General features: G+C 45.2%; 1 protein-coding gene across 1 annotated transcript in view; it reads right to left on the bottom strand.

Moving 5' to 3' along the window:
- Positions 1-16,198, bottom strand: part of LOC124622823 (WAS/WASL-interacting protein family member 3-like) — a 112,439-nt gene that overhangs the window by 14,860 nt on the left and 81,381 nt on the right. The window contains exons 8-9 of the mRNA XM_047148614.1: positions 10,597-10,679; positions 10,370-10,494 (exon numbers count right to left, since the gene is read on the bottom strand). Coding sequence (XP_047004570.1) covers positions 10,370-10,494; positions 10,597-10,679 — 208 coding nt within the window. The remainder of the gene's footprint in view (positions 1-10,369; positions 10,495-10,596; positions 10,680-16,198) is intronic.

The raw sequence follows: 16,198 nt of genomic DNA, 5'->3' as shown, positions 1-16,198 counted from the left end.
GCAAGCTGTGTGCCGAAGAGTACTCTCTGAACAGAATTTGGATTCCATCCGGACCTGGCGATATATTTGTATTCAAATCATTCAGTTGCTTCTCAACGTCGAGGATACTTTTTCTGCCTCCTCCGTAAGTGTTTCTGTGCGATATTCACATGATAGTACAGGGGTTGGACACAATCACGTAAGTAGGCTGAATGTGTGGAAACCGTATGGAGACACTCTGGCCAGAAAGAAATCTGGTAAGTCACAGTGCTTCTCGTTTACTCTGCCTGTATATCGAAGAAGGAATCAGAGAAAGAAAAGAGAAGTTCAGAAGTAGGATTGAAACTGAGGGTGAAAAGATATCGAGGATGAGATTCGTTAATGACGTTACTATCTACTGTTGAATGAAATGAGTTGTCCATTCGTTTGGAGGAAACTAAAGGAAGACGAAACGGCAACAACAGAAATTTTATAAGCGACGAACATAAAACTAAGTGTCCGTGCCATGTAGTAACAGGATATATGTAGTGAAGGATTTATGTACACTCTAAGACAAAAGAGGAGCACCGCGAAGGAATTATCCCAGTGGGACGAAAATCGGTAAATGGAGCTGATACCGGGTAAAGTCAAGCGCCGGTACGCCAGTCCGAAACGAGAGAGGAGAAAGCACTGTGAAGACGACGTCAGCCAATTGCAATCTGGCCGACCCCTCTCCAGGCCGACAACGCGACAGCAGCGACCTCTAAGCCAAGAGGACACAAGCGCCGCATCGACTGGTCGCGGCCCAGTACTAAAGAAGCGTCAAGACCAGCGACCGGGAGAGAAGCATCAACTGTATTACGTTTACTAGAATCGTTATACTGAAGGACATTGATTATATTGCATGTCGCCCTTTGCTTGCGACACATCTATGTATTTCTCAAGGTTAAGTATTGTCATTGATTCATTTCGTAATAAAACTCTTTAAAACGATTTGCTTGAATTGTTGTCTAGCGGTCCGAGAAGCGGTTTTCCTAGACACCCCATCTTTGACAACTAGGCAGGATACAACAGGAATGAACATGGACAGACAAGTAAATTATTACTACTTCAAAATAATTGAATGATTTATTCAAGAGAAAGAGCTTCACATATTGAACAAGTCAACAATGTGTGGGTCCAGACCTGATCCTTATGCAAGCAGCTATTCAGTTTAGCACTGACTGGTTGAGTTGTTGGATGTCAACATGAGGGATATCGCGTCTTCGCTGATTTTACAGGACCAGGATATATGACGTGGGGTATGCCGTTTTTCATTGACGAGTCTCCGTGCATTCAGACAACAAATTCTATTTCCAAGTTTTTAGGTAATAAAATTCATTTTGCACATTTATTATCAATTTTTTGTCTTACTATATTTGTTTTAACAAAGAAATGAACGGAAGAAACTGACAACGATCGGAAGATACCTGCTTACGCCCACTAGTCCATGTTGTCAGTGCTTAACACAGTATGGTCTTATTTTAAATTATTGCTGACTCCCGACATATTACACTATCTACTCTTGCGACACTTCTACACTACTGGTCATTAAAATTGCTACACCACGAAAATGACCTGCTACAGACGCGACATTTAACCGACAGGAAGAAGATGCTGGGATATGCAAATGATTAGCTTTTCAGAGCATTCACACAAGGCGACACCTACAACGTGCTGATATGAGGTAAGTTTCCAATCGATTTCTCATACACAAACGGCACTTGACCGGCGTTGCCTGGTGAAACATTCTTGTGATGCCTCGTGTAAGGAGGAGAAATGCGTACCATCACGTTTCCGACTTTGATAAAAGTCGGATTGTAGCCTATCGCGATTGCGGTTTATCGTATATCTACATTGCTGCTCACGTCGGTCGAGATCCAATGACTGTTGGCAGAATATGGAATCGGTGGGTTCAGGAATGTAATACGGAACGCCATGCTGGATCCTAACGGCCTCGGATCACTAGCAGTCGAGAAAACAGGCACCTTATCCGCATGGTTGCAACGGATCGTGCAGCCATGTCTCGATCCCTGAGTCAACAGATGGGGACTTCTGCAAGACAACAACCATCTGCACGAACAGTTCGACCACTGTTTCAGCAGCATGGACTATCAGCTCGGAGACCATGGCTGCGGTTACCCTTGACGCTGCATCACAGACAGGAGCGCCTGCGATGGTGTACTCAACGACGAACCTGGGTGCACGAATGGCAAAGCGTCATTTTTTTCGATGAATCCAGGTTCTGTTTACAGCATCACGATGGTCGGATCCGTGTTTGGTGACATCGTGGTGAACGCACGTTGGAAGCATATATTCGTCATCGCCATACTGGCGTATCACCGGGCGTGATGGTATGGTGTGCCATTGGTTACACATCTCGGTCACCTCTTTTTCGAACTGACGGCACTTTGATCAGTGGACGTTACATTTCAGATGTGTTACGACCCGTGGCTCTACCCTTCATTCGATCCCTGCGAAACCCTACATTTCAGCAGGATAATGCACGACCGCATGTTGCAGGTCCTGTACGGGCCTTTCTGGATACAGAAAATGTTCGACTGCTGCCCTAGCCAGCACATTATCCACATCTCTCACCAACTGAAAACGTCTGGTCAATGGTGGCCGAGCAACTGGCTCGTCACAATACGCCAGTCACTACACTTGAAGAAATGTGGTATCGTGTTGAAGGTGCATGGGCAGCTGTACCTGTACACGCCATCCAAGCTCTGTTTGACTCAATGCCCAGGCGTATCAAGGCCGTTATTACGGCCAGAGGTGGTTGTTCTGGGTAGTGATTTCTCAGGATCTATGTACCCAAATTGCGTGAAAATGTAATCACATGTCAGTCCTAGTATAATAAATTTGTCCAATGAATACCCGCTTATCATCTGCATTTCTTCTTGGTGTAGCAATTTCAGTGGCCAGAAGTGTAAATAATGTTACTCACCCTGTATTATCGCCGAGACATGAGAGTGCGACTGCTTGTGACTGTTCCAGAGTTCAAATGGGTGTCGCTGGTGGTCGAATCCTCGTCAAAAGTATCCGTACACCTATTGTGGATATTAATATGAGGTGTGTCCACCGTCCCCTTTATGATGCTTTAAAACTCCGCTGTGAACACTTTCAGTGAGGTGTCAAAGTCTGGAGAAATGGTAGCACAGTCCTCCTCAAGAACCTAAACCAGATATGGTAGAGACGTTGAACGCTGTGTTTGGAGCGAAATCGACGTTCTAACTCGTCCCAAATGTGTCTCTTTGGGTTCAGGTGGGGACTTTGGGCTACACCACTCCATTTCCAGAACCTTGTTGTACAGCAACCATTGCCTCGCCTTTGCTATTTTATGACAGGGTTTATAGCCAGCTGATAGAAACATTCATCGTCTCCGAATTGTTGCTCTACTGTACGCAGTAGATCTTAGAATTAAATTTCCCTGAGACATTTAAGTCTCATCTTTATCTACGATAATGATGCAAGCAGTAGAAATGAATTGAAATGTGTGGCGTGGTTGGGGCTCGAACCCGTGTCTTCTTGCTGAATAGGCAGAAACGGTAACCACTACACCACCGCCGCGAATGCTCAACACTGCTGCACAAAGTACACAAGTTTAGTGCCCTCGCCAACACGAACTTCATATCTTCAGCTTATTTCCCCCTTCAGTGTCACTATTGCCAGGGCTCTCCGGCATTGGAATAGCAAAAAAATGGCTCTGGGCACTATGGGACTCAACTTCTGAGGTCATTAGTCCCCTAGAACTTAGAACTAGTTAAACCTAACTAACCTAAGGACATCAAACACATTCATGCCCAAGGCAGGATTCGAACCTGCGACCGTAGCGGTCTCGCGGTTCCAGACTGCAGCGCCTAGAACCCCTTGGCCACTTCGGCCGGCTTTCAATAGCACCCCAGCGTTGGACGCAATGGGGAAGTCCTGTACTATAGGTGACCTTATAGATCTCATACCTAAATTTTCGCTGAAGCATTTAAGTCTCATCTTTATCTACGATAATGATGGAAGCAGAAGAAATGCATCAAAATTTCTAGTGTTTGAATAGTGGCAATAGTGACAATGTAACGGGAAAAAAATAAGCTGAAGATATGAATTGAAATTTGTGTTTGGGAGGGCACTTGAATATTGTTGTGGAGCAATATTGACCATAGTTCTGCGATGGTGTAACGGTTAGCATTTCTGATTAGTAAGCACCGGCATGGTAGCTCAGCGTGTTTGGTCAGAGGGTTAGCTACACTCTGTAATAAATATATAAAAAAACTGTACCAACGATGAACTTTAACAAGTGTCCTAAGACGTCCGTTGCGAAGAAATACAACGATCAATTAGGAACAAAATGAGATTTTTCTTAAAAAGAAAGAAGTAAGCAAGAAGGTCCTGGTACGAGTCTCGGCCGCAGCACAATTTTTGATTCATTTCTTCTGTTTCCATCATTATCGCAGATGTGTTGATGTATTGAATTATTTAGCGTTTTCTCACGCACATTAAAGGGACCGCAACCTCACCATGAAAATCACGTCCAGACTGTATTACTAGCTTCTTTGTAGTTGACTGTTGGCATCACACATGATGACAGTTGACGTTCTCCAGGTGTCTGCTAAACCCAAACCCTTACACTGAACTGCCACAGGCTATAGCGTGACTCACCAATCCAAATCACCCTTTTCCAGTGATCCACTGTCCAGCGGCGTTTTTGTTTACACGTATGCAAGCGGCGCTTAGCACTGACTACCGAAATGTGGGTCTTATGAGGAGCTGCTCCATCAGTGCAGCCCACTCCTTTTAGCTTTCTACGTAATGTCATTGTCCTAGCTGGATCATTGGTAGTACTTTGGGACCCAGGAGTTATTCCGTCAATTGACGTCATGCGATTTTTTAGAACTAACGTCCATAATGCACGACTGTCCCTATCTGTCAGTAAGTGAAATCTGTTTGGTCTCGGTTTAGACGTGATTATCCCTTCTCATTTCTGTTTCACACTTATATCAGAATCAGTCACCTTGGGCAGCTTTGGTAGAGGTGAAATGTTCCTGATGGTTTTGTTACTAAAGTGACATCCAGTGACTAGCCCACGTTCGTAGTCACTGTGCTGTCTTGACCGACTCTTTCTCCTATCACAGCTTCCTTACAGGTTTCACAATACTCCCCGCCTCCTTTCATACAGGTGGGTCCGCCTTTTGTGCTACGTAGTGGTCGATTCCACGGGTCTGCGAATATTTCTGATCAGGTAGCGTATGCTCTTCAAGTTCACTTTGCAGAGTTCTGATTGGCCCTCACCTCGAAGCTTCATGCGACGTTCCCTCGGCAGTAGGCGATACGTAGTCACTGGTTCTTGGTTCTCTGCTCCTTGAGTCCGCAGCTCGTGGTCTAGTGGCTAGCGCTGCTCCCTATAGATCACGGGGTCGAGTTTGATTCCTGGCCGGGTTGAGGATTTTCTCTGCCCGGGACCTGGCTTTTTGTGTTGTCCTCATCATTCGTGAAAGTGGCTAGATTGGACTGAGTAAAGTTTGGGACTTTGTACGGACGCTGATGACCGCGCATTTGAGCGCCCCAGCAACCAAACATAATCATCTTCTCTTTGACACTACGTTAATAGTTGCGAAAAACATGCTATATGACATCTGGCAGTGTTTCTATGCCAGTCACTTATACATAATACCACCGAGCGTTACAGTGGTTCACAATATCATATCGAGATAGAAAATTAGGCAGTTGATTTCTGGTATTAATACAGAGCACAATGCAGCACGTATGTGGTTCCCCTCCAGCTATAAATACATAGTAACTATTTTGAACTTAAATGTATTTCGACCTTTGCTGGTGACAGAGAATTTGGTCAGAAAACACACATACACACACACACACACACACACATATATATATATGACTGTAGGCTTTCCCGGCGTAAACTATTGATGAAGGTTTCTCGGGTCTCGCCAGAAGATGGGTAGTATGACACTTCCCGAAACGTCGCGAGATATCAACGCTACCACTCGGCTGGAGACCCGGGAAACCTTCATCTATATATATATATATATATATATATATATATATATATATATATATATATATATATATTCCACTGAGGATGCGGTGTGAACACCTGAAACACATACAGGCATAATAAATAAGTGACTGTCGCACATACCTGGTATTTCTTTTTTTTGTGAGGAAGGCACATGTATGCATGATGCCAGACTTCTGAAGCTTCAGTTGAACTTACCAATGTTATCTCAATTTTGAAGCCACATAAGATGAATAATTCATTTCTTGTCTGAAATTGGAATGATAAGAGCCGAACTAAATCCCGATTTGAATAGTCATATCAACGATTGTTTAAGTGTTCAATGTAGGAAGTTTTAAAATTCTAAATTGAGGAATAGGTACAATAATGAAGAACTAGGTATTCACAATCTTCAAAAGCAGAAGTATTATCAATAAAACAAATCGTGGCACACATCTTGTTGCTTACACTTTATTGTAATATTTAGTACATGAGTGCAGCCAATAAAACTCAACAACAAGAAGAGAAAAATAACAAACAGTTTTTTATCATTAATTTTATCGGATAACAGTATCAGTCGAATATTGCATTCTGAGTATGCAGCGCCTCATCACAACACGTGAACAGGCGTTTAAGTACATATTTCAAAATTTAGTTGATGGGAAAACGCATGAAATTATGTTAACGTAATATGCTTCACTACTAGTACGGTATGAGATTTGGGATATGTGTGGAACGTGATGAAATTTTATCATTCTCGACGAAACATGTTTCTTAAGTTCACACCAAAAAGCTCTACAAGGAAATGGTGTATATACGATTTAGATCTCTACAACAATTATCATAAACTTGAAATATTTCAATAACTATCTAGTACAATAGAAAACAAGTGGGGTCCGCACTGAAAAAGAAATAATATTCAAATACCAGCTAGTTTGCAGTCTTCATTTTATATTATCTTTTCATCAATTTCGTATTATAAATGTCTCTTTCGATGTTCAAAACATTCTAGTACTTACTAATCCAGTTACAATATAAAGCAACAACAATTTTTCTGATCGAATGGAATGAATACAGAAGGAAGTGCGTAACAATCGGTTTCACATATGACAACAACATGGAATTGCAATGTTTACAAAGTGACATGAAATTTGCTATCTCGACAAATAGTAAGGTTAGGGTCGTACATAAATAAAATTCGTTGCTTATTTCATCATTTTCTGGGCCTGTCTTTCAGCATCAACAACAAATTGTTCACAGCCCGTCGCATGAACTGGCTGTGCCGAAGCTATTTCTGTTCTCACACTGAACACCAATATCCACGTGTATTATTTGCATAATAGACTTCAGCCATTAATGGCCCACTTGAGTTCTTGAGTTCACATATAAAGCAACAACGGCCACATGTATGACTGTTTTCATTCCCACGTGTATATGACGTTTTTGAAGAGTCACTTACATCTTACGGCTGTCGGTTCTTTAAGTGTATTTCACTGTTCTCCAAAAAGACAATTACTTGCTTCGCAAACATTAAATGAGTTAATGAACTTGCGGTATAGTTCACAGCTTGCATAAAAAATCCGTAACCCACTGGAGCGAAATAAAATCGTCGATATTGTTCAACTGATCGCTCGAAACTCAAGCTTCAGATATGTTTGTGTTGTGTTGATAGCTCGATCGCTAGTTGCGTTGTCTCTTATGACACCGAATACATCTCACGTGGTGGTAGGAATTTCTCTTGCTTTAAGAACGCCGATATGACTTAACACAACCGAATGCTGATGCAATTTCTTGTAGCAATGTAAATTGGAGCAACGAAGTGAACAGACAGCTGGACTGTAAAATACCAATGTCAATACAGTCTGGCATGGCATACAGTGCAGTGGTTACCTGTGAGGTGTGAAAACAGTATCTCATGAGACAACGAATCCCGAGATCTGCGAAGTGCTCTTCCACCTGTGAGCACCAAATATTGGTCGCCAATACAAAAGTACCTCAGCTACGTAAAAAAGCCCTGGGAGTCATAATATTCTGTCGACCAATCCTCGTTCAGTCATGAGTGCGGTTCGATTGCAAGTCATTACTTGGAGGGAACGTGACTAGCTGTTTTCTCCGCATTCCGACACAGTCGATTTTGGAAGCTATATTCACAAATTCTCCGTCAGGCAGCTCCTCTTTTTGAATAAACTGGTTTTGTGTGTAGGACCGCGTCATCATAAAACATAAAACATCAGTTTAGCCGCCCTGAGAAGAAACGGTTCAAGGAGGGTCGAAACGTCGGTTGTGTAACTGTTTCGCCGGCCAGAGTGGCCGAGCTGCTCTAGGCGCTACAATCTGGAACCGCGAGACCGCTACGGTCGCAGGTTGGAATCCTGCCTCGGGCATTGATGTGTGTGTTGTCCTTAGATTAGTTAGGTTTAAGTAGTTCTAAGTTCTAGGGGACTGATGACCTCAGATGTTAAGTCCCATAGTGCTCAGAGCCATTTGAACCATTTGTAGTTGTTTCGCGTTTCAGCAGTAACCCTCTCACATCCCCCATCGATTTTTTAAAGAATCTAACTGCCATGTATAAAACAGCTTCAAGCGTTTGGTTACTTTACATATTAGTTAATGCATTAAATTTGGTGTTGAGCATGAAAATCTTTTATGGTTAAAGGCGTAAAACCCTAATTTTGATGGTTATATTAGTTTCTAATTATTCACCCAAAAACTAACGAAAAGTAAGTCACAGCATCATACCGCTTGAACTATCTGTGGTACAAAGACGTAATTTTTTAAGTACATTTCAGTAGTATATGAGGACTTTATCAGCATAATTCGTTGAGAACAGAATTAATAGTAACGAAACAATAAATTGAAACGTCATGCCTGATGACGAAATTTTACTTTATGAGCGAAAAAATAGTAAACAATAAACATTTTTTCCATTCATTATTTTGTGGGAAGTGTCGGCGAGACACACGTTTGTAATTTTGTGTGAATTTTTTTTTATGAATTTGTGTGAAATCTTATGGGACTTAACTGCTAAGGCCATTAGTCCCTAAGCTTACACACTACTTAACCTAAACTATCCTAAAGAGAAACACACACACCCATGCCCGAGGTAGGACTCGAACCTCCGCCGGGACCAGCCGCGGAGTCCATGACTGGAGCGCCTTTGACCGCTAGGCTAATACCGCGCGGCGTGTGAAGTTTGCTGGAAGTACTGAGTGCTCTCACTCTCAAATTCTGGAGCGAATATAGTCCAGGCAATTTGCACGCCATGATTTACACTGCCTAAAGACATATATGTAGTTTCTAACTTTTACTCCTGATTTATAGTATGAAACGTTTATTGAGTAGATTGTGTCAGCACCTTCAGATTTTAAATTCGATCAATTTATCTTCAATACAGAACACCAAATTTTTGTTGCCTCTGGAAGCGACTAACATGCAACCAACAACTGGGAATGACCGTTTTTACCGTTCCGCGATCTAATCAGTGACACGGTCTAACACCCAAAATGATAGTATTCACGTTGATGGTAATCGTGGAAGCTTACGAACCTATAATAGTAGCTCTGTGCCTACATTGGTTAGCTGGTTTTGTTCTAATCAAGGAAAATTCTTGTCAATACGGCATATCGAACACGACTTCTTCCCGTCGAAGTCAGTTACGTGGCTACACTACGATTAGATCCCCACGTCCCATATGTTCATGTAAGCTCCTGAGAGACTCTTCTGCAGCAGATGCCAGGTTCGATTCCTGGTCTGGTAAAGCGTCTTAACTTGTCTGTTCTATTCGAAAGTGTCAAACAGTCATCAGCTATCGAGCTACACAGGAGAAGTACAACATTTTTTTTTATCGATAGCACGCCTTGACGACAGTGAAAAGAGGCGATACTCTGTAACAGGTATGTTTGGAATACGACAATTTTCCGAACATTTGACTAGTGTTTCAGATCGGGTTTCACTCGGAAGGCAACTTTATGCACGCTTGTGATCTGTGATAAAATTGACGAAGAAAGCATTTACTGCGCGAGACTCGAGGAAAATGAGTCCATGTGGTAGCCACATGGAACGAGAGCTTCCCGGCAGGAGGCGACGAAACATCCGCGTCACGGACGGCTGTGGTTCCAAGGCGCCGGCGGGCAGTGAATGTTCACCGCAGAGGCCGGCCGGCCAGCTAGAGCAGCCACGGTCTGAAGGCGTCACCGACGCCGGCCGACGCTCACAGGGAGTCCGTCTGCTGCGGCTCCAGTTTGGGGGTGGCGGTGGCGGCGACAGCGGCGCTACCGTCGGCGGGGGCGGCGGCGGTGGCCGCGGGGGAGGAGGTGCGCGACCCGCCGCCTCCGGACGCGGTCGGTGCGGGGGCGGGGCCGTCGTCGCCCCCGCGGCGCCGCCCGCCGTGCTCGTGCTTCACGTAGTCGACCACCAGCTCGAGCCCGATGAGCGCGCGCAGGTCCTTGCAGGAGGCCTTGCCGCCCCCGCTGCCGCCCCCGGAGCTGGACTCCTCCGAGTCGCCGCCGGTGCTGCCGGTGTCGCCGCCGCCGCCGCCGCCGTCACAGCCCACCCCCGCGCCGGAGGCGGTGCACGCGGAGGCTGACGCCGACGCCGACGTCGAAGACGACAGCGGGGAAGCGGCCTCCCGCATCGGCGACGAGCACGCCGCTGCCTGGCCGCGCACGTCCTGCAACAGTGCGGGTCCTCTCTAAATCACGCTTTCAGACATTACAGTGTATTTTTATTAAAATTACCCAACAACTACAGACGTTATTTAACACTGTATTGGAGACAAGCGTTTTGTTCGCGTCTTCGCCCGCATTCACATACACTCCTGGAAATTGAAATAAGAACACCGTGAATTCATTGTCCCAGGAAGGGGAAACTTTATTTACACATTCCTGGGGTCAGATACATCACATGATCACACTGACAGAACCACAGGCACATAGACACAGGCAACAGAGCATGCACAATGTCGGCACTAGTACAGTGTATATCCACCTTTCGCAGCAATGCAGGCTGCTATTCTCCCATGGAGACGATCGTAGAGATGCTGGATGTAGTCCTGTGGAACGGCTTGCCATGCCATTTCCACCTGGCGCCTCAGTTGGACCAGCGTTCGTGCTGGACGTGCAGACCGCGTGAGACGACGCTTCATCCAGTCCCAAACATGCTCAATGGGGGACAGATCCGGAGATCTTGCTGGCCAGGGTAGTTGACTTACACCTTCTAGAGCACGTTGGGTGGCACGGGATACATGCGGACGTGCATTGTCCTGTTGGAACAGCAAGTTCCCTTGCCGGTCTAGGAATGGTAGAACGATGGGTTCGATGACGGTTTGGATGTACCGTGCACTATTCAGTGTCCCCTCGACGATCACCAGTGGTGTACGGCCAGTGTAGGAGATCGCTCCCCACACCATGATGCCGGGTGTTGGCCCTGTGTGCCTCGGTCGTATGCAGTCCTGATTGTGGCGCTCACCTGCACGGCGCCAAACACGCATACGACCATCATTGGCACCAAGGCAGAAGCGACTCTCATCGCTGAAGACGACACGTCTCCATTCGTCCCTCCATTCACGCCTGTCGCGACAGCACTGGAGGCGGGCTGCACGATGTTGGGGCGTGAGCGGAAGACGGCCTAACGGTGTGCGGGACCGTAGCCCAGCTTCATGGAGACGGTTGCGAATGGTCCTCGCCGATACCCCAGGAGCAACAGTGTCCCTAATTTGCTGGGAAGTGGCGGTGCGGTCCCCTACGGCACTGCGTAGGATCCTACGGTCTTGGCGTGCATCCGTGCGTCGCTGCGGTCCGGTCCCAGGTCGACGGGCACGTGCACCTTCCGCCGACCACTGGCGACAACATCGATGTACTGTGGAGACCTCACGCCCCACGTGTTGAGCAATTCGGCGGTACGTCCACCCGGCCTCCCGCATGCCCACTATACGCCCTCGCTCAAAGTCCGTCAACTGCACATACGGTTCACGTCCACGCTGTCGCGGCATGCTACCAGTGTTAAAGACTGCGATGGAGCTCCGTATGCCACGGCAAACTGGCTGACACTGACGGCGGCGGTGCACAAATGCTGCGCAGCTAGCGCCATTCGACGGCCAACACCGCGGTTCCTGGTGTGTCCGCTGTGCCGTGCGTGTGATCATTGCTTGTACAGCCCTCTCGCAGTGTCCGGAGCAAGTATGGTGGGTCTGACACACCGGTGTCAATGTGTTCTTCTTTCCATTTCCAGGAGTGTATGTCACCTACAGGCTATTTAACAATTCATGTTGCACACTTCTGGAGATTGTACAGCAGACTTAGAAGGGAAACTCCACATCGCGCTCTCTCTCAGATTTCGAGGTAAGATGACCCAGTTGATAGTCTGACAAAACCAGAAGACAGATCAAACAAGAAAGCAGGAATAAATTTTACTGAAATATTGTAAGTAAGCTGTTTAGGTTTTTATGTTGGTAACGTCACATAGCGCTCTCTATGAAAATCATTGGCTGCGCTGTGTGCAGTCTGTGGCTGGTTAGCATTGTTGTAATATTCGCTATTGTAGTGTTGAGCAGTTGGATGTAAATAGCGCGTAGCGTTGCGCAGTTGGTGAGCCGCCAGCAGTGATGGATGTGGGGAGAGAGATGGCAGAGTTTTGAGAGCGGATGATCTGGACGTGTGTCCGTCAGAGACAGTAAATTTGTAAGGCTGGATTTCATGAACTGATATATATATGACTTTTGAACACTATTAAGGTAAATACATTGTTTGTTCTCTATCATAATGTTTCATTTGCTGGCTATACCTATCAGTACTTAGTGCCTTCAGTAGTTTGAATCTTTTACTTAGCTGACAGTATTGGCGCTCGCTGTATTGCAGTAGTTCGAGTAACGAAGTTTTTTGTGAGATAAGTGATTCATGAAAGGTATAGGTTATTGTTAGTCAGGGCCATTCTTTTGTAGAGATTATTGAAAGTTAGACTGCGTTGCGCTGAAAGTATTGTGTGTCAGTTTAGTGTTGATCAGAATAAGTAAAGAGCGAAATGTCTGAGTACGTTCAGTTCTGCTCAGCTGTTTGAAAATCAAATAACGTAAGGGGTTTATCAGCACAGTAATTCATTAATTTTTCTAAGGGGACGTTTCAATATGAAAAAAGAAGCAAAAACGAAAGAGCGAACGGTCCAAGCCCAAGGTGTGCAACATTGAGGGTCGTTCAACGGCCATTATGTGGTTATGTGGTCACAATGTTGGACTGCGAATGGAGAGATCTGGGTTCAAATCTCCCTCGCGGCCCTGCGTATATTTCCTTCTTCTCACAAAATTCTGAATCTTCCGTCCGGTCACTGACGTGTCTGTGCGCTGCATTCAAATTTGTGTCTGTGTCTGATGTAACGTCCGTTTGCAACAGCGAATTGTAAGCAAGGGGCATCCGCACGTACGTACCTCCTATATGTTCTACATAAGTGCCATATGTTATGACTCTCGCGTTCCGTTTTGCAAGTTTTGACTGTTGAATTCCTTTGTTGTAACATAGTTGACACCCGTTTATTTTTTGTTTTCATTTCTGTGAGAGGTCTACGCGTCGTCTCACCTGCTCTCAGTATTCATTACATTTACTTGCAAAAAAATTGTTCAAATGGCTCTGAGCACTATGCAACTTAACTTCTGAGGTCATCAGTCGCCTAGAACTTAGAACTAATTAAACCTAACTAACCTAAGGACATCACACACATCCATGCCCGAGGCAGGATTCGAACGTGCCACCGTAGCGGTCGCTCGATTCCAGACTGTAGCGCCTAGAACCGCACGGCCACTCCGGCCGGCCATTTACTTGCACCAATAATATATTCTTACGACGTGACTCACATTTTGTAACCAAGGTACAGTACCAAAATTGCCAAGACTACAGAAATAGAACAGAACAGGTCAATGATCGGACGGAAAGTGTATAAAATTGTGGAAAAAAATAGGACGAAACAAAGATTTGAACATGGTTCTCCAGTTTTACAGTCCAACACCGTGACCACGCAACCACGACGCCGTTCTTCTAGCAGTTTCCTCAGTGTTGCTCATCTTCAACTTGGGCCATTCACTGTTTCTATTTTGTTTCATTTTTACAGTTCACAACCCTTCTACCACTTTTCATGCTTGATCTGTGTTTTCGACGGGCTATCCAATGGGCCATTTTACCAATAAATCTGAAGGGGTGGGGGAGGTTACGATGGGTGGAGGGAAGTGTTCCCCTTGTTAGTAGATCATGCCCGCAAGTGTCATCCAACGACGCTACAGAGACTCGAAGCTATAGGCGCCGGCGACTGTAAATGTACAGTGAGGTGACTAAAGTCATAGAACACCTCCTCATATCGCGTCAGATCTCCTTTTACCTGACGTAGTGCAGCAGTAACTCGACGTATGGACTCAAACACTCGTTGGAATTCCCCTGCAGGAATGCTGAGCTATGTTGTCTCAATAGCCGTCCATAAATCCAAAATTGTTGTCAGCGCAGGATTTTCTGCACCAACTGACCTCTCCATTATCTGGCAGAAATGTTCAATGAGATACATATCGGGCGATCTGGTTAGCCAAATCATTCTCTCGAACTGTCCAGAATGTTCTTTAAACTAACGGCGAACTCTCCAAATAGTCGAAAATAACAAGAGGACCCAGTCAATTCCTTGTAAAAGCACCCCTTGTCATTACGGAGCCATTATCTTGTTCACAACATTGGTCTGCCCCACAGTCAACCCTACCATCAGCTCTCACCGCCTGAAATCAAATGTGCGTGAATACCTAGGGACCAAACTGCTGAGGTCATCGGTCCCTAGATTTACACACTACTTAAACTAACTTAACCTAACTTATGCTAAGAACAACACACACGCACACCCATGCCCGAGGGAGGACTCGAACCTCCGGCGGGAAGGGCAGCGCAATCCGTGACATGGCGCCTTAATCCGCACGGCCGCTCCTCTGAGCTGAGACTGGTAAAAGCTGGCGTTGGAGTTGTTTCGCCCATCTTGAGGGACACGTAGAATTTGGTCACACACTTGCTGCGTGGACTTTGTTTGGTGTGGACCAATTGCTGCCGCTGTGATGGTTGCCCTCTGCATGTTGAATATCGTAAAGAGTATGGACGCTTTTGTAAATGTCGCCACCTCTAATATTTTGTAATATGATCAGGTCACAGTGATAATGTAGCGAGTCATTCATTTGATATTCAATTCATAATTAGAAAATTATTGGTTTGATAGCCGCTTCACGGTATCCATGTGGACCTTGGCCTGTAGCTCGATTTCATACGAGAGCTTATCGTGATAATTATTTTGTGCGGTAAGTTTTTCATTCTAAGTATCCACTGGCGTGATTTGGTCTGTTCAAATGGCAGTAATGTTTTGTGGACTTAGCGTTATCAGTTTAACGGATGATCAGTAAGTTTTAGCCACAAATGTGCTAAGGAATTAAATGTCTCCTCCCCACTCCTTAGAGAATGTAAATATATTTCATGCAGAAATGTTTTGACAGATATCATATTACCGTGCTTACTGTACTCCATGCTTGCCTCCACGTGGTCATGACCGTCAGGTTTGTCTACCGAGCCGGCCGGAGTGGCCGTGCGGTTCTAGGCGCTACAGTCGGGAACCGAGCGACGGCTACGGTCGCAGGTTCGAATCCTGCCTCGGGCATGGATGTGTGTGATGTCCTTAGGTTAGTTAGGTTTAATTAGTTCTAAGTTCTAGGCGACTGATGACCTCAGAAGTTAAGTCGCATAGTGCTCAGAGCCATTTGAACCATTTTTTTGTCTACCGAGGCATACGCTTGAAACCTAAGATGTAAATGGAGCCCTTTCTGCTTATAAAAGTGATACTGAGGTAAATTTTTCATTCACATTACCTTAAGATTCCACACTTCCATTTTACTGTTGGGAAACCACCTTATACAAATAAGTGCAATAGAAAGGCGCAGCAGCGTGATTTATTACAGCCGCAGACGATTATACACTGAAGCGCCGAAGAAAATGGTATAGGTATTCGTATTCAAATACAGAGATACGTAAACAGGCAGAATGCGGCGCTGCAACAAGTGATTCACGATGATATGCAAATTTTTTAATATGTTATTCTACAAGTAAAACTAAAGAAAAAAGTTCATATAAACATGGGTCCGCAATTGCTTAGTTACAGAGTTACGGCTCATAAAAGATTTTGCCTGAAATT

Source organism: Schistocerca americana, chromosome 7 (assembly GCF_021461395.2).
Source record: "Schistocerca americana isolate TAMUIC-IGC-003095 chromosome 7, iqSchAmer2.1, whole genome shotgun sequence".
Lineage (NCBI taxonomy): Eukaryota > Metazoa > Arthropoda > Insecta > Orthoptera > Acrididae > Schistocerca > Schistocerca americana.
The sequence above is the reverse complement of the archived record's forward strand: the minus strand, read 5'-3'. Positions and strand labels throughout refer to the sequence as shown.